This window comes from Somniosus microcephalus, chromosome 4 (genome assembly GCF_052327205.1).
Source record: "Somniosus microcephalus isolate GS21.2 chromosome 4, FLI_Smic_1.0, whole genome shotgun sequence".
NCBI classification, from domain to species: domain Eukaryota; kingdom Metazoa; phylum Chordata; class Chondrichthyes; order Squaliformes; family Somniosidae; genus Somniosus; species Somniosus microcephalus.
In genome coordinates this window covers 201,365,409-201,387,886 of record NC_140990.1, presented here as the reverse complement: position 1 = coordinate 201,387,886, position 22,478 = coordinate 201,365,409, and the positions used below count along the sequence as shown (strand labels likewise).

At 44.4% G+C, this 22,478-nt stretch overlaps 1 protein-coding gene across 1 annotated transcript in view; it reads left to right on the top strand.

The window, feature by feature from the left end:
* unc80 (unc-80 homolog (C. elegans)) overlaps nt 1-22,478 on the top strand; it is a 378,796-nt gene that overhangs the window by 10,180 nt on the left and 346,138 nt on the right. The window contains exons 4-7 of the mRNA XM_085984208.1: nt 7,961-8,274; nt 9,747-9,870; nt 14,172-14,236; nt 21,192-21,322. Coding sequence (XP_085840334.1) covers nt 7,961-8,274; nt 9,747-9,870; nt 14,172-14,236; nt 21,192-21,322 — 634 coding nt within the window. The remainder of the gene's footprint in view (nt 1-7,960; nt 8,275-9,746; nt 9,871-14,171; nt 14,237-21,191; nt 21,323-22,478) is intronic.

Sequence of the window (22,478 nt, the reverse complement as noted above, 5' to 3'; positions counted from 1 at the left end):
GAGAAAACGGGGAACTACAGACCAGTTAGCCTGACATCAGGAAAATGCTAGAATCTATTACTAAGGACGTGGTAACAGGGCATCTAGAAAATAATAATAGGATTGGGCAGAGTCAACACAGATTTATGAAAGGGGAACTAGGTTTGACAAATTAGAGTTTTTTTGAGGTAACTAGCAGAATGGGGGAACCGGTGAATGTGGTGTATTTGGATTTTCAGAAGGCATTTGATAAGGTGCCACACAAGATGTTAAACAAAATTAGGGCTCATGGGATTGGGGGTAATATACTTGCATGGATTGAGGATTGGTTAACGGACAGAAAACAGTGTAGGAATAAACGGGTCATTTTCGGGTTAGCAGGCTGTAACTAGTGGGGTACCACAAGGATCAGTGCTTGGGCCTCAGCTATTCATAATCTACTTCAATGATTTGGATGAGGGGACCAAATGTAATATATTCAAGTTAGCTGATGATACAAAGCTGGGTGGGAATGTAAGTTGTGAGGAGGATGCAAGGAGGTTTCAAGGGGATATATACATGCTAAGTGAGTGGGCAAGAACACGGCAAATGGAATATAATGTGGAGAAATGTGAAGTTATCCACTTTGGTAGGAAAAATAGAAAAGCAGAGTATTTTTTAAATGGTGAGAAATTGGGAAATGTTGGTGTTCAGAGGGACCTGGGTGTCCTTGTACACGAATCACTGAAAGTTAACATGCAGGTACAGCAAGCAATTAGGAAAGCAAATGGTATGTTGGCCTTTATTACAAGAGAATTTGAGTATAAGAGTAAAGACGTCTTACTGCAATTATATAGGGCCCTGGTGAGACCACACCTGGAGTATTGTGTACAGCTTTGGTCTCCTTACCTAAGGAAGGATATACTTGTCATAGAGGGAGTGTAACAAAGGTTCACCAGACTGGTTCCTGGGATGGGGGGATTGTCCTATGAGGAGAGATTGAGTAAATTAGGCCTATATTCTCTAGAGGTTACAAGAATGAGAGGTGATCTCATTGAAACATATAAAATTCTTACAGGGCTTGACAGGATAGATGCAGGGAGGATGTTTCCCCTGGCTGGGGAGCCCAGAGCCAGGGGTCACAGTCTCAGAATAAGGGCATTTAGGACTGAGATGAGGAGAAATTTCTTCACTCAGAGGGTGGTGAATCTTTGGAATTCTCTACCCCAGAGGGCTGTGGAGGCTCAGTCGTTGAGTATATTCAAGGTAGAGATCGATAGATTTTTGAATATTAAGGGAATCGAGGGATATGAGGATAGTGCAGGAAAGTAGAGATGAGGTAGAAGATCAGCAACGATTTTATTGAATGGCGGTGCCGGCTTGAAGGGCCGAATGGCCTACTGTTCCTATTTCTTATGTTATCTTTTCTCACACAGTGACAGTTTCAAATTGAAGACTCCTTAGCACTGACTCCCAACTAGAGGAAATTACCTTTCCCTATTAATCCCATAAAAACCCTTCATAATTTCAAAAACCTCTATTAAATCTCCTGTTAACCTTCTCTGGGCCAGTGGAAATATTTGCGCACTCAACCTTATTCTCACAAATCGAGGTCTCATCCGTGGTATTATCCTGAGACTTTGCAAACACTCAATTCTGCATAAACAAGAGAGCATGTTGGCCAGTTTTATAAGTGCGTTGGATTAGAGTCTGTTGAGTATACAGCAGGGGTCCAGTCTTCAGTTACATTGCCTGCTGACAGCTTTCAATTTAAAGAGAGCTCCAGGTCCTGCTTATAACATTGCTTTATATTATTCATTTTAATTCATCGCAGTTACATCTTTTAACCCATTTACATGGTTTTATACATGAAAAAAATCTATCTATGCTGTACATATTCTCCAAAAAAAGCTCATCAGACTGTTTTATCTCCTGGCTACCTTTGTTCTCAGCATGTTCCAGTGACATCATAGCACATGGGGGTGATTTCAGTCTGAGATAAGTGGAGGATCTGCCTAAAGGTCAGACTAAGACTTCAAATATTTGTTTTTCCATATTTGTCATCAAACACTGCATTTCCCTGTAGCCATCCAAAGTATACAATATTCTGTTAACTCTATTCATGTTTCTCTCTCTTTTAATCTTTATATTTCTCAGTGAGAATGGATTGAGCTCACTAAATGCTTTTCCACAGCAATAATGTAAAAATTGGAACCATCTTTATTGCCCTTTTATGAATCTTTCCTTTCTGTTTTTACATTTTTTTTGTACAGTAACTAAAATGGCCCTAGGATTGATTCTGGAGAGAATAAGCGCTTCCTGGAAAGAAGGGAGGAAAAAACTGAACAGAATCACCCCAGCCACTCTTGTGCACCTATTAGAAGCCAGTTGTAGAGAATCACTCACTCGCTCATTCACATCCCAAAGTGCTTCACAGCCAATGCGTTACTTTTAAAATGTTGTAATGTAGAGAAATGCAGTACGCAATTTGCACATAGCAAGATCCCACAAGCAAATATTAGATAAATGACCAGGTAATCTGTTTTTGGGTGATGATGTTTGAGGAATAAATATTGACTGGCACACTGGGAGAATTTATCTGCTCTTCTTCAAATAGTGCCAGGGGATCTTTTATGTCCACGTGAAAGGGCACATAGCGCCTGGGTTTAAAGTTTTAATCTGAAAGATGGCACTTCTGACAATACAGCACTAAAGTGTCAAACTATATTATGTAAGTGTCTAGAGTGGGGCTTGAATGCAGACGAGAGAGTGCTGACACTGAGCCAAGGCTGATGTCTAAATTAGGACAGGGTAGAATTTCATGCACAAAGTTGGGACACCTTCATTAAATTTAGACAACTGAGCATTATGGGGGCTATTTCCCCAAAGTGAAGCACAGGTGGCCTCGAGTAAGCACACAGGATCCATTTTATTGGGCACACAGACCATGGGCCTGTTGGTCGCTCAAGGCAATGAGTGTGCCATCATGTGATCAGGCAGTGACGTGGGAACAAAGGGAAAGCACGCACAATGTGAGCTCCTCTCATTTAAGGCCCTGAAATTCTGAAAGGGTTCTTCAGTCGCGTATCATAACTTTGGCGGAAACCTGGCATAATTGGACCTTATCTTGTAAGCAGACACAAAAGGAACGTATGTTGCAACCAAGAACAGCGGATGGAGTGTCCCATGAGTGCTTATTCTACCAACCACCTTTTGTAAGTCTATCAACTTGCAGGTAGTTTATGTTGACAGCTTTAGTCTGTGCTTTAAAGACTTGCATGTGGCATTAGAAGTACATTTCTGTATCAGCAATAAAGTGATCCCTCCAGCAACATGGGTATGCATGTGGTTTTACCAACCAGGTGAATGGTTTTCTGAGTGCTGTGCTTGTGCCTGTGAAACAGCACCTAAAAGAGAGTGAACTATTGTTGGTATTCAGTATAAAGCTATATACTAAAAGTAGGCTAGTAAAACTGAAGTCAACGGGAATCGGTGGTGGGGGGGGAAACTCTCCACTGGCTGGAGTCATACCGAGCACAAAGGAAGATGGTTGTGGTGGTTGGAGATCAATCATCTCAGCCCCAGGACATTGCTGCAGAAGTTCCTCAGGGCAGTGTCCTAGGCCCAACCATCTTCAGCTGCTTCATCAATGACCTTCCCTCCAACATAAGGTCAGAAATGGGGATGTTTGCTGATGACTGCACAGTGTTCAGTGCCATTCGCAACTCCTCAAATAATGAAGCAGTCTGTGTCTGCATGTAACAAGCCCTGGATGGCATTCAGGCTTAGGCTGATAGTGGCAGGTAATATTCGTGCCACACAGAAGTGCCAGGCAATGGCTATCTCCAACAAGCGAGAGTCTAACCACCGCTGTAGGGGTTTTTTTCCTGCTCTCTTGCCCGTTCTGGCCTCCTGCCAGGCTTCGTGCAAGAATTACCCTTGAGTGGTTCGACCCACTCCCCCTACGGTTCTAGACCTTGGACTTAGATGCAGAGAACAGTAGTGCAGAGAAAAGGACTCAATAGACCAGGCTGAATAGCACAAAATGGATGCTTTTATTTTTAAACAGTTTGAAGCATTACAAAATACATGTCATAGGCACAGGTTAAAGTAACTACAATCATGCACAAATTTATGAACTTGACTCTATGGAAATGGGGAACACACGGCACATCGTAAAAGGGGAAACACATTACGATTTCCCTTAACTCCCTCCCCTATACCTAAACTAAGTTTCGACCTGGGGAACCTGGGATCATGCTCACCACTCTCGAAATCGCGAGAAAGGGGGTTCGCAGCCTTTTTGGCACCGCTTTCCGTCGTCACGTGGATTTGGAAACTTCTGGCGCAGTCGATATTCTCTCTCTCTCGAAGCGGTGGGGTAGACACAGCCTCGATGAGCGCTCGTTAAGGTTGAGATCCACTAAGTCGATTTGGGTTCATGGAGCAGACCCAGATGCAGGTTATGCACATGGGAGAATCTTGTGGCATCGATCGCCGGTTCTCCAGAGGGTTTCTTCTCCGTCGGCCTGGGTCGTCGATGATCTCCCGACCCCAGTACCCGGGCCACCCTCGTCGTCTTCTCGTCGTGGCCGAGCCTTGTTTGGCTGAACACCGGCCACGTTGTCCTTTTTCCGAAACCGTCCGTCTTTAAAAAGACGGAAACGTTTTCATCGATCTGCCGAAGTGGAAGAGGCGCCGATCCGGGCACCGTCCGCCCTTCGTTCGTTCCTCGTAGAAGAAAGTTCTTGAAGAAATGGAAGCCTGAAGTCGCCCAACAAGAAGCCGTAGCAGTGAAGAAGTAACTTAGATGGACTTTCAATCCATAGTTATACTCTTTTGGGACAGTCTTATCTCCCGCCAAATCATAGTCCTGTCTTTGTATTAATTTTGGCGGGCAGAGATCTCTGCAGGGGCGCTTTGTCTTGTAACGGAGCCGGTGATAACTTAAACTGGCCTTCCTGGCCGATAATGTCTGTTAATGTCCTTTGCATTGTCACCGCGGCTCGGTTCGCATATTGATCGGTCCGGACATTTTCCTTGATGGCTGCTAAACGGTTTTTCCTTTGTACAATAAATGGGTATAAGTGTTTTTACATTGTCCGCCCATATCTTGATGGGCCCCATCCTGTACTTATAATCCATTGAATATGTATGCTGTTGCTCTGAGTTTCGGTTCCCAGATACTGGCTTTCGCGGGTTTACTGTCTTCAATCCACAAGCCTGTCTAGCTTGCAGTAACAGAAATAAACTGGTTCAGAAACTGATCACGGGGCCTGGCGGCCATTTTGTATGCCCTTTTATCAAAGGTTTTTCTGTGCAAGCTTACTTTGGTCAATAAACAGTCTTATTTTATCCAGTTTTCTTGCGTGATTTTTGCTGAAAATTTTCGAATCTTACACCGCCCCTTGACATTCAACGTCATTACCATCACCGAATCCCCCACCATCAACATCCTGGGGGTCACCATTGACCAGAAACTTAATTGGACCGTCCACATAAATACTGTGGCAGGTCATAGGCTGGGTATTCTGTGGCGAGTGTCTCACCTCCTGACTCCCCAAAGCCTTTCCACCATCTACAAGGCACAAGTCAGGAGTGTGATGGAATACTTTCCACTTGCCTGGATGAGTGCAGCTCCAACAACACTCAAGAAGCTCGACACCATCCAGGACAAAGCAGCCCGCTTGATTGGCACCCCATCGACCACCTTAAACATTCACTCCCTCCACCACCGTCGCACCGTGACTGTAGTGTGTCCCATCTACAAGATGCACTGCAGCAACTCACCAAGGCCTCTTCGGCAGCACCTCCAAACCCGTGACCTCTACCACCTAGAAGGACAAGAGCAGCAGGCGCATGGGAGCACCACCACCTCCAAGTTCCCCATCAAGCCGCACACCATCTTGACTTGGAAGTATATCGCAGTTCCTTCATCATCGCTGGGTCAAAATCCTGGAACTCCTTCCCTAACAGCACTGTGGGAGTACCTTCACCACACGGACTGCAATGGTTCAAGAAGGCGGCTCACCACCACCTTCTCGAGGGCAACTAGGGATGGGCAACAAATGCTGGCCTTGCCAGCGACGCCCACATCCCATGAACAAATTTTTAAAAAAGCAAAGCTAAAAAAGTCCATTTACTCAGCAAACAGAGTCTATTTAAACAGCGCACTGCAGCAAACTATCTACAGAGTCTATTTAAGAAAGAGTCTCTACGAACTAGAGGAAACAGAAATCATGATCGAAGCTTCAGCAACTTCTGATAAAAGCAGGTTATTTCTCCAGAAAATTGCAGTGAGTGGAGAATAGTTACATATAAATTATGTGTGTAAAATCAATCCCATTCATTTACAGGCATGATTGACGGGGGAATTACCCACTTATCACTATTCTGGCCGGGAACAGTTGTGTCACTATATGCAGCCTTATATTTGCAGCTCAACCATCTCCACCCAAGCTATGCATACATTCAAAGTTAGCGGAGCTGCCCTTGAGCTCCAAAGTGGTTCACTCTCTTTGAAGGGCCTCATGAAACGATCTCTAGTGCCACGTTGTGAGTAAAGCATTTTTGTCTGTTAAGTTATTGATTGGTTTCTTTGTTGTTAGTCATAGAATGAATTTTGGTTTTTGTTGACTGTTTTTGTATGGCACAGTCCAAAAGTTAATTCATGGGTGTTTGAGTTTTGATTTCTGTCAGATAAAGGAGAGATTAATATGTTAATTGCTTAAATGGTCCAAGCTTTCTCATTCAAATCTAAACATCCTATGTAAATGACCGAGAATGGCATCCAATCTATTTAATTAAAAGATCGTCTTCTATTATGAACAAAAAGCAAAATACTGCAGATGCCGCAAACCTGAAACAAACAGAAAATGCTGGAAGCATTCAGCAGGTCATGCAGCATCTGTGTAGAGTGCATTATGGTTTCTTTCCTCTTTCCATTGTTCTATTCTTTATTCTCTTCAGTTCATCTGTAATATCTTCCAGTTCTGAGGATGGGTTTATACCCAAAACGTTAACTCTCCACAGATGCTGTCTGACTTGCTGAGTGTTCTCAGTGTTTTCTGGTTTTTTTTTCAGATTTCTCTTCTCTTTTTTGTTTAGATGTATTTTTATAGGCCCAAGGCATCTAGCACAGATCAATGAATCAGACCAGTCTTGGTTAGTGGTTTTGAATGACAGCTGTGTTTGACCCTGCCCCTTCTCGCAGTTCTCAGTGACTGTAGTCCTTGGAACAGCTCTGCTGTTTCTAGTGTGCACTTTAATCTGTGGCTGAGATCAACAGTCAGTCTGCAGCTAACACAGAAACTGGGCTAGTTTGACTGGCAGTATTTTGCCATGTAAGAAATGAACATCAGTTATCAAGGTTAAATGTATGTTGAGAGATACCTCAGGGAGAAGCATCTTTATTGTTTTGAGATTTTGCATTAACTAACATGTACCATTTTTGGTAAATAAAGTATCTATTGATTCATAGCCTGAGTCATGGGCTGATGGAGTGTATATTCAGTCCACCTACCGAAGACCAAGGGAATCATGTGGGGAGCACATGGTACATTCCAATAATCTGCAGTACTGTTTATCAGTGGTTCTTTGTTTGACCCCTGGGTCTCCCTATCTTGATATTGGGCAGTTAAAGATGCACACTACTTATAGGAGATGCTTATAGGATTAGTCCATAATGCCAAACCAGAGCAGAATACCTGGCATAAAACCCAAAGATGTAACGGTTGCCGTCAATTGGAGCAATTCTGTTCCACACCCTCCTTGCTGCCGTGTTCCACTTCAGTGCAGAAAATGTCTTCCTCTGCAGTATGTAGGTCAGCTTTAGTAGAGCGAGCATTGGCCCTTTAACAACTGTTGTTACCTGATATCCCACTCATTGACCCCCAGCATGTTCCCAGAGCATCAGGGGATTGCATGAACAAGGATCTGCTTACTTTGCTCCAGAATGTTCTATCCCAGCCATTAACATACATTGTATATTGTTATGTTACAGGCCATCAAGATAAACTTGGTGTTGCAGAGACCAAGCTTCTTCATACACTGCACTGGATGCTGCTGGACGCTCCTTACGAATGTAATAATGAGACTACAGCTGCCTTCAGTACTGGAGGAGGCGGAGGGTCCAGCTGGTCTGGGAGCAGCAGTGCTTTTGTTCACCAGGTGGAGAATCAGGGATCTCCAGGCCAGCCCAGGCAAAGTAGTGCCACAGAGGAGGAGGAGCATGCCAGACCCAAGCTATTCACAAATTCAATGGCTACTGTAGAGCTGTTTGTCTTCTTGTTTGCACCTCTTATCAACAGAATTAAGGTAAATTAATAAATCAATTTCTTAAACCTTGTACTTTCTGAAATACCTTGTACAGTATTTTGAAATTCAGCATAAACAGTGAGCTAATTCTTCTTTGTGTTGCTACACTGCTAAGTTCAGTTAACAGCTCACTTCATGGTGCTAGTGCAATTGAACTGCAAACTGTGCAGTGTGTTTTAGTCTTCCATTATTATTATGCTAAACCTTTGTAAATCACTGGTTAGGCCCGTTATGCTAAAGCTTTATGAATCACTGGTTAGGCCTCAGCTGGAGTATTATGTCCAGTACTGAGCACCACACTTTAGGAAGGATGTCAAGGCCTTGGAGAGGGTGCAGAATAGTACCAGGAATGAGGGACGTCAGTTACACGAGAGATTAGAGAAGCTGTGGTTGTTCTTCTTAGAGCCTTAGGGAAGGTTAATGAGAGATTTAACAGGTGTTCAAAATTATGAAGGGCTTTGATAGAGTAAATAAAGAGAAACTGTTTCCACTGGCAGGATGGGTTGTGTGTTGCCTAATCTGCAACTTCCAAAAAGAATTGTAATGTTAACTATATTTTTCCTGTAGCTCAGAGAAATAAGCACTTTTTAAAAAGTATAATTAGTGTTGATTTAATTTGCCTAGCAGGTGTGAGACACAACAAACAGTACTGTTCCACTCATACCTGTCAGGTAACATACTGTGAGCACTCCAATTTGCCTCTGAAATTTGGAGCTCTGCTGTCTCTGTGTATGGGCAGCATATACACAGGTATGAGCCTGCACGAAAACAGTAACATTCTGAGTTTGAGGAAACTGGAGCACCGTGCAGCCAAATCATAATGAGACTCCAAAACTATACTAAGATTTTTCCAACAAATTTGCACTTCTGCAGACAGAGATTCAGCTTGAATATTGTAATGTAACTTCAGTCCATATGCGAACAGGGATTAAATACTTTCTGACTGGGTCCATTGACTTCTACTGAACTGTGATACACACTCCAGCACTACTTTTGGACTAAAAGAAAAATTAACACAGCACACCTGAAAGGATTAAAAAAAATCATCCACAAAGAGGAATCATTGATTGTTATCTTGTAAAATGGGAGAATTCATCGTTGATTTTAATTAGCTATGAGTCAGTTATTTGCTGATGGCAGTTGGCTGATGCATGTCAGTTTATGCTATTTTGTGATGTATGGCAATATCACAAATAAGTATTCACTGTTTTCATCAGTGAAAATTGGGATGAAAATAGTCATTGATGATGATTTATTCTATTTTCATTAACAAAGTCAAAAGTTAGGCTAAATTTCTATAACTAAAATAACACAATTTTATGTCTGGCTAAAATATGTCCATATTAACTATTGTGATTTAACCATTTTAAGTTTATTGATAATTTCCAGTTTATTAGTGTGGCAAGAATCAATTATATGAAAATAATTTATTCACCGTTTCAAACTGTGTTCCCTTTATTGCTTTTTCTTAGGAATCAGACCTCACCTTTCGCCTGGCCAGTGGCCTTGTGATTTGGCAGCCAATGTGGGAGCACAAGCATCCTGAAGCTCCAGCATTTACTGCTCTTGTAAAACCGATCAGAAATATTGTTACAGGTGAGAAAATATTGACAGCTCTTTACATGGTATAGGTTAATGGGGCGTTCTGGCCTTGAAATTACACGATGCAAATACTACTGTGCGGCTTAACAAGTTTGCATAAAATTTCTTTGTCCGCTGCTTTAAGGGAGACCCCATTTAAAATAGAAGGATTATTGCCTCCATTAAAATAACAGACAAAGGAATTTCATATGAACGCATAAAGCATTTGTGTGCATCGAAACATAGAAGATAGGAGCAGGCCATTCGGCCCCTTGAGCCTGCTCCGCCATTCAATGAGATCATGGCTGATCATCCAAATTCAGTACCCCGTTCCTGCCTTCTCTCCATATCCCTTGATCCCTTTAGCCTTAAGAAATATATCCAACTCCTTCTTGAATATATTTAATGAATTGGCCTCTACTGCCTTCCGTGGTAGAGAATTCCACAGGTTCACCACTCTCTGGGTGAAGAAATTCCTCCTCATCTCTGTCCTAAATGGCTTACCCCTATCCTTAGACTGTGACCCCTGGTTCTGGGCTCCCCAACCATCGGGAACATCCTTCCTGCATCTAGTCTGTCTAGTCTTGTTAGAATTTTATAAGTTTCAATGAGATCCCCTCTCATTCTGCTAAACTCCAGCGAGTATAAGCCCAATCGACCCAATCTCTCCTCATACGTCATTCCTGCCATTCCAGGTATCAACCTGGTGAATCTTCGCTGCACTCCCTCCATGGCAAGAACATCCTTCCTCAGATAAGGCGACCAAAACTGCACACAATACTCAAGATGTGGTCTCACCAAGGCCCTGTACAGCTGCAGCAAGACATCCTTGTTCCTGTACTCAAACCCTCTCGCTACGAAGGCCAACATACCATTTGCCTTCTTTAACCGCCTGCTGCACCTGCATGCTTACCTTCAGCGACTGGTGCACAAGGACACCCAGGTCTCGTTGCACTTCCCCTTCTCCCAATTTGTTGCCATTCAGATAATCTGCCTTCCTGTTTTTGACACCAAAGTGGATAACCTCGCATTTATCCACGTTATATTGCATCTGCCATGCTTCTGCCCAATCACCCAACCTGTCCAAATCATACTGGAGTTTCTCGGCATCCTCCTCACAGCACACACGCCCACCCAGCTTTGTGTCGTCTGCAAACTAGGAGATATTACATCTAGTTCCCTCGTCTAGATCATTAATATATATTGTGAATAGCTGGGGTCCAAGAACCGATCCCTGCGGTACCCCACTAGTCACTGCCTGCCACTCGGAAAAAGACCCGTTTATTCCAACTTTTTGCTTTCTGTCTGCCAACCAGTTCTCTATCCAAGTCAATACCTTGCCCCCAATCCCATGTGCCTTAATTTTACATGCTAATCTCTTATGCGGGACCTTATCGAAAGCCTTTTGAAAGTCCAAATACACCACAAGTGCAATTTTTAAGGCCTTTTTTAAAAAAAAAAAGCACTAGTATCAGCTGTTTGTGATAGCTTGATCTATAATCGCACAATTTGATATTTCTTTCACATCCTACCCTATATTTTGAGCTATGGATGCAGTTTAGACCTGAATCTCACAGAAATTTGCTGTTTGCACCCAGTTTTCCAAGATTAGCATATTTGAGTAGATTCAGGTGCAGAATTGGACAGCTGGTGGGAGATGAAAATTTTGTGCGAGTTGAAATTTAACAGGGAAGGGTTCAATTGAAGGGGACTGTCTGAATAGGGGGATAAAAATTCTGAAAGCCTTTGGAAAGACTCAAAGCATCTCAACCCATTAGCAGGTTTTGGCAAGGTTAAAGGGAGAAGGCAAAAATGGAGGGAAAGAAATTCCAAGATGCAGGCACAAGTCTGCAAGCAAGTGATGGGGCAGCCAGCACCTGACCTCTGTTTGATGGCTGCTGAAGTAGCGGTGATGCTGTATGAGGAGCTTGTACGGAGTGTGGCCCTTTGTGATACACCATGGTTCTATCAGCATTGCAAGGAGGTGTAGCCAAACTGCAGTTTTAATAAGGAACAATTGGCACAAATGCGAACTCAAGTGTCAAAAACACACAACCTTTTAATTAGCAAAAAGGGTCAAAGGTGACTGAAACATTGCAGATGCAATGGCCCCGATTTTCAGCTTGTGTGGGAAATGGTCGGGTTTCCCCGAATGTGGGGTTTCTGACACATAAAAAAGTGTCAGCCAGCTCCACGCAATTTTCCCTCAAGTGGCCAATTAATTCCCAGCATGTGGGAAGCCTTGCTAATTGTCCAATTCGAGTCAGAAATCCCCACAGTATGATGTCATCATTCGTGGTGCTTTCAAAGTGTCCAGCAAGCTTCTCCACCTCTGCAGGCTTCTCAACCACTCTTGCACAATGGCAGAGGAGCCTGCACCAGCTGCTGCCAGCGGCAGAGGCCAAGCTGCCTTCAAATTCGACGAGGCTTCACTGCAGGCATTATTGGATGGGGTTAGGGCCCACAGGGAGGTCCTCTTCCCTAGGTCAGGGAGGAAGAGGCCTCCCACTGAGACCAATGCTGCATGGATGCAGGTGTCAGCAGATGCTAACTCGCTGGGAGTCACCAGAAGAACCTTGGCATTACATCTCTAACTCCTTCCTTAACTCCCCCACAGTACCATCCAGAGCCCCCGTCCTCACTGTGGAGGAGGAAGAGGCTGTGCAGCCAGACTCCTCAGAGGAAGCTCCAACCTCTGAGGGCGCAGCGTCAGCAGAAGTAAGCGAACCCAGCACCAGCGCAGACACCCACACCTCGGGGGGACCTTCAGGACATAGAGTAGTGTTGTCACCTGGTGTTTCACAGCTCACAAGTGAGCCTCAGCAGATTCTGGAGACAGGGACAGCAGTGGAGAGTCCTCGTCGGAGGGCGCAGGACTCTGCCAGCTCAGCTGCGCTGCATGTCGACCCTCTGCCTCTGGGTCCATCCGCAAGAGAAGAGGTAATGGATCTCCATGCACAGATGCAGGAGTCTCTGGCAGGTTTTGTCGCCAGGGTCGCTGCAAGTGTGGAGCGAATGGAGGAGTCCATGGTGACCATGAGCAGAGCCTTTGTGGAGTCATTGGTGCATGAACGCATCACCATGGAAAGGTTAGCAACCTCCATGGAGGAGATAACTCGCCAGGGTATGGAAAACATGGTGAGTCCTCATAAGAGAATGACATCTCTTGAGGAGCGTTGGCCATCTGTTGAACAGAGAAACCAGAGCTTCATGGAAGTCCTTCTGAGTTGGACTGCCAGTGCAGAAACGGGTCCCCATGGCCCCCTAAAGTGCAGCAAGGTGCTCTCAAGCCACTCCAAGCGCTGGCCCCTTCTGGCCTGTGCAGCTTCAGGTGAGTGAGCAGCAGCCTGGTGCTCGTGGTGCTCATCCTGCTGTTCCTGGTTCTGCTGCTGCCGCCTCTGCTGGAGATCCTCTAATGGCAAGAAAGGAAGGGGGAAAAAAAGGCGTCCCATGCTTCTCGTAGATGCCTCCGCTGAGGAAGCGCTGAGTGAGGGTGGCGAGAGGGGCTTCCCAGGAGATCGCATTGGAGAAGTGTGCGAGGCTCCAACCTTCCACAGCTCTGCCTAAGCCTTGAAGAAGTAGCCCCAAACCTGCAACAACAAGGTCCTTCAACATACAAGTGCTGTCCCTTTAAATCGCAGCTTCTCCGATTGACCTGCAGCTGACAGCAAGCAAGCCGGCAAGCTTCACGCCAGGTCTCATCAGCGGGGTTCCCCGCAGGCGTGTTTTGCGTGGGGAACCCCTGAAAGTCGCAAGGGCAGCCTAAAATCGGCTTAAACAAGGTGATAATTGATCATTACTGTTCTGACGGCCAGTCCCGCCAGCGGCGGGCGGGACTGAAGCGGGTCGGAGAGAAACGGCGGTCCGAAAGTCGGACGGGGCGGGGAATCAGGCTGGGGGGGCGGGGTCACGACCCGCTTTTTCGGTGATTTTCGGCCGCCTGGAAAGCCGCCCGACGGCTGCCAGAAAATTGACCCCAATATGTTTACCTGTGGCCTTTATATCGGCTATTGTTGCCGCTGATTTCCTAGCAATGCTAGATGCTCATTTTAAAGGAATGTCCAAACATCAGGAAATGGTGTGCAGGATGTCATTAACCCCAAATGAATACTTAAATGAAGTATCCGCCTATGAGGTGGCAGTTCCTACAGCACCAGTCCCCACACACGAGACATAAAATGGCTAGAGTTCCAGGAGAACAGAATTCCTGCCCAGTTTCCGCTGCCATCTGTCCAATTTACATTGCTAAAATGGGCAGCTGACAGTGGAAAATCTAAACTCTTGTTTGCTGGTGACTTATGACTTTTTCTTTCTAGCTAAGAGAACTTCACCCTTAAACAACAGAGGAACATCTTGTGATTCTGATAAATCTGGAACAACGGTGAGTATTTAGTTAGCTAACTCATTTCTGTATACTTTCCCGTATCTATATCATATAAAAACAAGTGTACATCCTCTCGAGCCTGTTCCACCATTCAATTAGATTACGTTAATCTGTATCTTAACTCCATTTATAACAACAGAAAATGCTGGAAAAACTCAGCAGGCCAGGCAACATCCGTGGAGAGAAATTAGAGTCGACGTTTCGGGTCAAAACCCTTTATCAAGACTAAAGAGGCACAGGGAATGAAATAGATTAAGAGGCCGGGCTGGGAGAGAACAAAAGAGAAGAGACATTAAGAGGTATTCAAAACGAGATGAGATGATGATAGGACTAGTGGAGACAAAAGACAGCTCTAGATTAGGTGTGAAATGCGCTGGCAGAATGGGAGACAGCTGCCATGTGGGAGAGAGAACCTCCTTCCCAAGATCCACAAACAGGACTGCCCTGGTAGACCCATCGTTTCAGCCTGTTCCTGCCCCACGGAACTTATCTTCCTATCTCGACTCTATCTTTTCTCCCCTTGTCCAGTCTCTTCCCACCTACATCCGCGACTCTTTGGACGCCCTCCGCCACTTTAACAGTTTCCAGTTTCCTGGCCCCAACCGCTTCCTTTTCACCATGGACGTACAATCCCTCTACACCTCCATCTCCCACCAGGATAGCCTGAGGGCACTCTGCTTCTTCCTTGAACAGAGGCCCAACCAGTCCCCATCCACCACCACCCTCCTCCGCCTGGCTGAACTTGTTCTCACATTGAACAACTTCTCCTTTAACTCCACTCATTTCCTCCAAATCAAAGATGTTGCTATGGGTACCCGCATGGGTCCTAGCTATGCCTGCCTTTTCGAGGGATATGTGGAACACTCTTTGTTCCAGTCCCTCACCTCTTTTCCGATATATTGATGACTGTATCGGTGCCGTTTCCTGCTCTCGCCTTGAACTAGACAATTTCATTCACTTTGCCTCCAATTTCCACCCTTCCCTCACCTTCACATGGTCCACCTCTGACTCTTCCCTTCCCTTCCTCGACTTCTCCGTCTCCATCTCTGGGGATAGGTTATTGACCAATATTCACTACAAGCCCACTGACTCCCACAGCTACCTGGACTACACATCCTCCCACCCCACCTCCTGTAAGGACTCTATTCCATTCTCCCAATTTCTCCGTCTCCGCCGCACCTGCTCCGACGATGCCACCTTCCACACCAGTGCTTCCGACAGGTCTTCCTTTTTCCTCAACCAAGGATTCCCCTCTACCGTGGTTGACACGGCCCTCGACCGTGTCCGTTCTATCTCCCGCACTTCTGCCCTCACCCCTGCCCCTCCCTCAACCACGATAGGGTTCCCCTTGTCCTCACCTTTCACCCCACCAGCCTCCATATTCAACGGATCATCCTCTGCCATTTCCGCTACCTCCAAAGTGATCCCACCACCAAACGCATCTTCCCCTCCCCTCCCCTTTCAGCATTCCGTACGGACCGCTCCCTCCGAGACACCCTAGTCCACTCCTCTTTCACCCCCAGCACCCCTTCCCCTGGCACTTTCCCGTGCAAGCGCAGGAGATGTAACACCTGCCCTTATACCTCCCTACTTCCCACTGTCCAGGGCCCCAAACACCCCTTCCAGGTGAAACAGCGATTTACTTGTACTTCTTGCAATCTAGTATACTGTATTCGCTGCTCACAATGCGGTCTCCTCTACATTGGGGAGACCAAATGCAGATTGGGTGACCGCTTTGCGGAACACCTCCGTTCAGTCCGTAGGGACCCCGAGCTTCCGGTCGCCTGTCATTTTAATTCACCGCTCCATTCCCCCTCGGACCTCACCGTCCTTGGCCTCTTGCATTGTTCCACGGAAGCTCAACGTAAACTCGAGGAACAGCACCTCATCTTCCGATTAGGCACTTTACAGCCTTCCGGACTCGATATCGAGTTCAACAATTTCAGATCATAATCTCGGCCCCTATTACATTTTTACTTATATTTTTTATCCACACCTTTGTTTTGGTTTTTCCCGCCCCCCCCCACACCACCATTCCTTTTTTTTTCTCTCTCCCACATGGCAGCTGTCTCCCATTCTGCCAGCGCATTTCACACCTAATCTAGAGCTGTCTTTTGTCTCCACTAGTCCTATCATCATCTCATCTCGTTTTGAATACCTCTTAATGTCTCTTCTCTTTTGTTCTCTCCCAGCCCGGCCTCTTAATCTATTTCATTCCCTGTGCCTCTTTAGTCTTGATAAAGGGTTTTGACCCGAAACGTCGACTCTAATTTCTCTCCACGGATGTTGCCTGGCCTGCTGAGTTTTTCCAGCATTTTTCTGTTGTTATTTTGGATTTCCAGCATCTGCAGTATTTTGCTATCGTCTTAACTCCATTTACCTGCCTTGGGTCCATATCCCTGAATATCGTTATCTATCAAAAATCTATCAATCTCCATCTTGAAATTTTCAATTGACCCAGCCTCAACAGCTTTTTGGGAAAGAGAGAGTTCCATATTTCCACTACCCTTTGTGTGAAGAAGTGCTTCCTGACACCACCCCAAATGGCCTGGCTCTGATTTTAAGGGTATCCTCCCTTGTTCTGGACTTCCCCACCATCACTGTCCTTAAAATCATGACATGCAATATTAGCATATGAAAACAATGTGCTTGTGTGAAATTCTTCCGCTGTTTTAATGTAAGCATTGATATTCACAGGCCGTTATATATTTCAGACAACATGATATTTCAGTGAATATTATTTTTAAAATTTTATGAAGTGACAGGCTATCTATTAGAATTAAGGGCCAAACATGGATCCCATCAATGTATTTAATTGTGTAGCTCCTTTAGTTTTCTGGATAATTTTATTAACCTGCTTGACTGTATTATTACATAAGCTGTGTTAGCATATTTCCCATATCCATACAAACACATCACACAAAAAAGATACTCCTAGAATCATAGAATGGTTACAGCGCGGAAGAAGGCCATTCGGCCCGTTGAGCCCATGCCGGCTCTCTGCAAGAGCACCTCAGCTAGTCCCAGTCCCCCCTTCCTTTCCCCGTAGTCCTGCAATTTTTTTTCCTTCAGGTATTTATCCAACTCCCTTTTGAAAGCCGTGATTGAGTCTGCCTCCACCACCCTTTCAGGCAGTCCATTCCAGATCCTAAACACTCACTGCGTAAAAAAGATTTTTCTTATGTTGCCTTTGGTTCTTTTGCCATTCACCTTAAATCTGTGACCTCTGGTTTTTGACCCCTCTGCCAATAGGAACAGTTTCTTTCTATCTACTCTGTCCAGAGCCCTCATGATTTTGAATACCTCTATCAAATCTCCCCTCAATCTTCTCTGCTCTAAGGAGAACAACCCCTGCTTCTCCAGTCTATCCAAGTAACTGAAGTCCCTCATCCCTGGAATCATTCTCGTAAATCTTTTCTGCACCCTCTCTAAGGCCTTCACATCCTTCCTAATGTGCAGTGCCCAGAATTGGACACAATACTCCAGTTGAGGCCGAACCAGTGTTTTATACAGGTTCCTCATAATTTCCATGCTTTTGTACTCTATACCTCTATTCATGAAGCCCAGGATCCCGTATGCTTTTTTAACTGCTTTCTCAACCTGCCTTGCTACCGTCAACAATTTGTGCACATATACCCCTAGGTCTCTCTGTTCTTGCACCCCCCTTCAGGATTGTACCCTTTAGTTTATATTTCTTCTCCTCACATTTTGGTAGAAAGAATATCATTTCGCATTTTTCTGTGTTAAATTTCATCCGCCACGTGTCTGCCCATTTCACCAGCCTGTTTATGTCCTCTTGAAGTCTATCACTATCCTCCTCACTGTTCACTATAGTTTCAAGTTTTGTGTCATCTGCAAACTTTGAAATTGTGCCCTGTACACCCACATCCAAGTCATTAATATATATCAAGAAAAGCAATGGTCCTAGAACCGACCCCTGGGGAATAGCACTGTATACCTTCCTCCAGTCCGAAAAACAACCGTTCACCACTACTCTCTGTTTCCTGTCACTTAGCCAATTTTGTATCCATGCTGCCAGTGCCCCTTTTATTCCATGGGCTTCAACTTTGCTGGCAAGCCTATTATGTGGCACTTCGTCAAACGCCTTTTAGAAATCCATGTACACCACGTCAACTGCATTGCCCTCATCAACCCCCTCTGTTACCTCATCAAAAAATTCGATCAAGTTGGTTAAACACGATTTGCCTTTAACAAATCCGTGCTGGCTTTCCTTAATTAATCCACACTTGTCCAAGTGGCTGTTAATTTTGTCCCTGATTATTGTTTCTAAAAGCTTCCCCTGACTGGCCTATAGTTGCTGGGTTTATCTTTACACCCTTTTTTGAACAAGGGTGTAACATTTGCAATTCTCCAGTCCTCTGGCACCACCCCCGTATCTAAGGAGGATTGGAAGATTATGGCCGGTACTTCCGCAATTTCTTCCTTTACTTCCCTCGGCGTCCTAGAATGCATCCCATCCACTCCTGCTGACTTATTTACTTTAAGTATAGCCAGCCTTTCTAGTATCTCATCTTCATCAATTTTTATCCCATCCAGTACCTCCTCTACCTCCTCCTTCACTATGCCGGTGGCAGCTTCTTCTTCCTTGGTGAAGACAGATGCAAAGTATTCATTTAGTGCCTCAGCCATACCCTCTGCCTCCATGCATAGGTCTCTTTTTTGGGTCCCTAATCAGCCCCACCCCTCCTCTTACTACCCATTTACTATTTATATGCCTGTAGAAGACTTTTGGATTACCTTTATGTTAGCTGCCATTCTATTCTCATACCCTCTCTTTGCCCCTCTTATTTTCTTTTTCACTTCTCCTCTGAACTTTCTATATTTAACTTGATTCTCAGATGTATTCTCAACCTGACATCGATCATACGCCCCTTTTTCTGCTTCATCTTTCTCTCTCTTTCGTCATCCAGGGAGCTCTGACTTTAGTTGCCCTACCTTTCCCCTTGTGAGAATGTACCTCAACTGTACCCAAACTATTTCCTCTTTAAAGGCAGCCCATTGTTCCACTACAGTTTAGCCTGCCAATCTTTGATTCCAATTTACCCAGGCCAGATCTGTTCTCATCCCACTGAAATTGACCTTCCTCCAATTAAGTATTTTGACTCTAGATTGCTCCCTGTCCTTTTCCATAGCTAATCTAAACCTTATACTATGATCACTGTTCCCTAAATGTTCACCTACTGACACTTGCTCCACTTGACCTACCTCATTCCCCAGAACCAGATCCAGCAATGCTTCATTGGGCTGGAAACATACTGATCAAGACAGTTCTCCTGAACACTTCAGAAATTCTTTCCCCTCTCTGCCCTTTACACTATTACTATCCCAGTCTATATTAGGATAGTTGAAGTCCCCCATTATCACTACTCTATAGTTCTTGCATCTCTCTGTAATTTCTCTGCAAATTTGCTCCTCCAATTTTTCCCACTAGTTGGTGGCCTATAGAATACACCTAGTAGTGTAATGGCACCTCTATTGTTTCTTAACTCTAGCCATATAGATTTGGTCCTTGACCCCTTCAGGACATCCTCTCTCTCCAGCACTGTAACATTCTCCTTAACCAATACTGCCACACCACCACCTATCATTCCTTCCCTTTCATTCCTGAACATCTTATATCCAGGAATATTTAATACCCAATCCTGCCCTTTTTTGAGCCAGGTCTCTGCTATCGTCACAACATCATATTCCCATGTGGCTATTTGCGCCTGCAGCTCACCAACCTTGCTTACTATACTCAGTGTGTTCACAAACATTCAACTGTAAACCTATCTTCGACCATCCTGTGTTCCCTCTTATTCTGACCCCACCTAATACCTTACTATTTCTTACTTTAGTGCTATCTGTCTCTCCCAATCTTTTGATACTACTTGATTTAAAACAAAAACACAAATGATTTGACTTGGATTGCATTTGACCACATAAACATTTGGTGCTTGGTGGCTTTTGTATATTTGTCAACTTTGCTAAATTGAAACAAAAATGCTGATGTATATAGTAACTATATAGCCCTGATTTTGAGTGTCCAGGGTAATCAGCAAATGCAATTCCCTGTGGCGTGGATACATCCGCTCCGGCAGTCGGGAAAACTGGCCTCTCCAAATTTTGCAAGGTGCACTCTTCTTCTTCATTTGAATAGGCTCTTTGAGCATGGCAAATGTGTGCAGGGAGGCAGGGCCAGGGCTTAAAGCACATTTGCAATATAAATAGCACAAAATAAATATTAGAGCTGAATTTCCTCGGGGCTTCTCCCACTCCACCGGCGTAAGTTTGGTGGGAATCCCGCCAAAGTCACGGCGCTGGAACAGGAGAAGCCTCAAGGAAATTCACCTCCATTGCTATTTTAATTTCTCCTTGGTATTGACAGATTGTTGGATAGGGCTGTTGAAAGAATATAAAGACTTGATAGATGGCGCTTGAGTAGAGGAGTGTGGCACATGTTCTTGGGGGCTAAATTATATAGGATTCCTTTTGGGAAAAACAAACTGAATTACTGGCAGGATTCATTCATTACTGGAAGTAGTTCCACACAGATTTCTTTGTGGAAGGGAAAAGTACAATACACTAAGGGGTGCTCTCAAATGCCTTCCTTCAACTCAGTATCCCGCTCAGTTCAAGAACTCGATATAAATCTGCAATCCTGTATTTTACCAATTCTGCACAACGTGTTGGAGCTCTGGTATCCTGTGCCATTGTGCTGTTTTTTTTAATAGTTTGTATGAAAATGAAATAAATGTTACATTTCACTTTTAGCAGCTCTGTAAATTAGCTAGTGACATAAGTGCAAATTATTCATTATTCATTATTGTTTACTGTTATTGTGATATATCTTGAAAATAAGAGTGCCATATAATCTCATTACTTTGAATTGGGTATGAAAATGCCAGCATAATCACCCAAAAGTTAATTCATTTGCTTTAATGATTCAAAGGGTTTTCAGGTGGTTTGTGAAACTGTTCAGCTGGACTCTGTACCTCCAGAAATCAGAATGCAGAGCTGCCACCAAAGAAATTCATTTGAAGCAGCAGGTGCCTCCCAGGACAAAGGAACGCCTAACTCCAGGTATTGTGTTTTTTCTACTTAAATGTTAGTAAGTAATTGTATTGTCTTTTCTTGTGAAAACTAGTTGATGGTCTGTGGCATTCCTGACAGAATAATAGTAAAGGTTTAGTACTCCGAGTTGATGCAGCTTTTACTGCACTTTAATCTTCTGTGGATCCCCATCCTCCATTGGTTCACAATGTGCTTGGTCACACTGCCAAGTGACAAGGCTTTGAGTCTCTCTCATCTGTGTGACATTAATAGGAAGGTTGGACTATGATGTTTAGGTCGATCACTTGTTTTGAAATGTGTTGCATTGCTATACTTCTTGGTCTACCACTAACAAATTGTCTAAGAGCTCAGCTCCTAGCTCCTCTGGTGCATATACAGTTGGCACTCCTTAAGTTGTGGTCTTGCTTACTCCCCTGGTCACTAAACAGTATGCAGCTGGGCAACTGCAATGGTGGCACGGCATGGTCTTCTAGCAGGCCTTGAGCTGGTGCAGCAGTCTGAAATGCTATTTCAAGCTTAATTCTATGTTGACAATTTGTTTTCTGGGCTTTCAAGTCTGTTGTTTTCCATTCTACTTTTCCCTATAGTCCATGTCTCATACCTGGCTTCTGACCCTGGCCACCTCCTATACACAATGAAGCCAAATTTATTTCTCTCTCGCTTCACTTTCATCTTTGTCCTTCCTCCATTTTTTTCTTGCAGTTTTAATTTTCTGTTTTTGCTACTTTGTAATTCCAAATCTGGAGTAAAGGCGACAATTTTGGCAACATCCAACACAACCATTTCCATGGAAATCAAAATTTTTCCAGCTTAAGCAGTGCTAAATAAATATTTCCAATGAACTGGCACAGTGCCTATGACCAATGTTCCCTTTAAGCTGCGCAACACTCAGGACCTCCCGTGCAGCCGGCTTGCCGGCTTTTCAACGCGAAAAACCGTGCATGCACGGTATTTGAAGGGGCTGCGCACCCCAAAAAAAACGAAGGGGGAACATTGCTTATGACCATTGTACATTATCGCTCCTTATCTTCCTGGACCTCTCTGCAGTCTTAGACATAGTAGACCAAACCATCCTCCTTCAACGACTTTCCTCTACTGTCCAACTCAGTAGGATTCCCTTTGCTTGGTTCCACTCTTACCTATTAGATCATACATATCGTTGTCC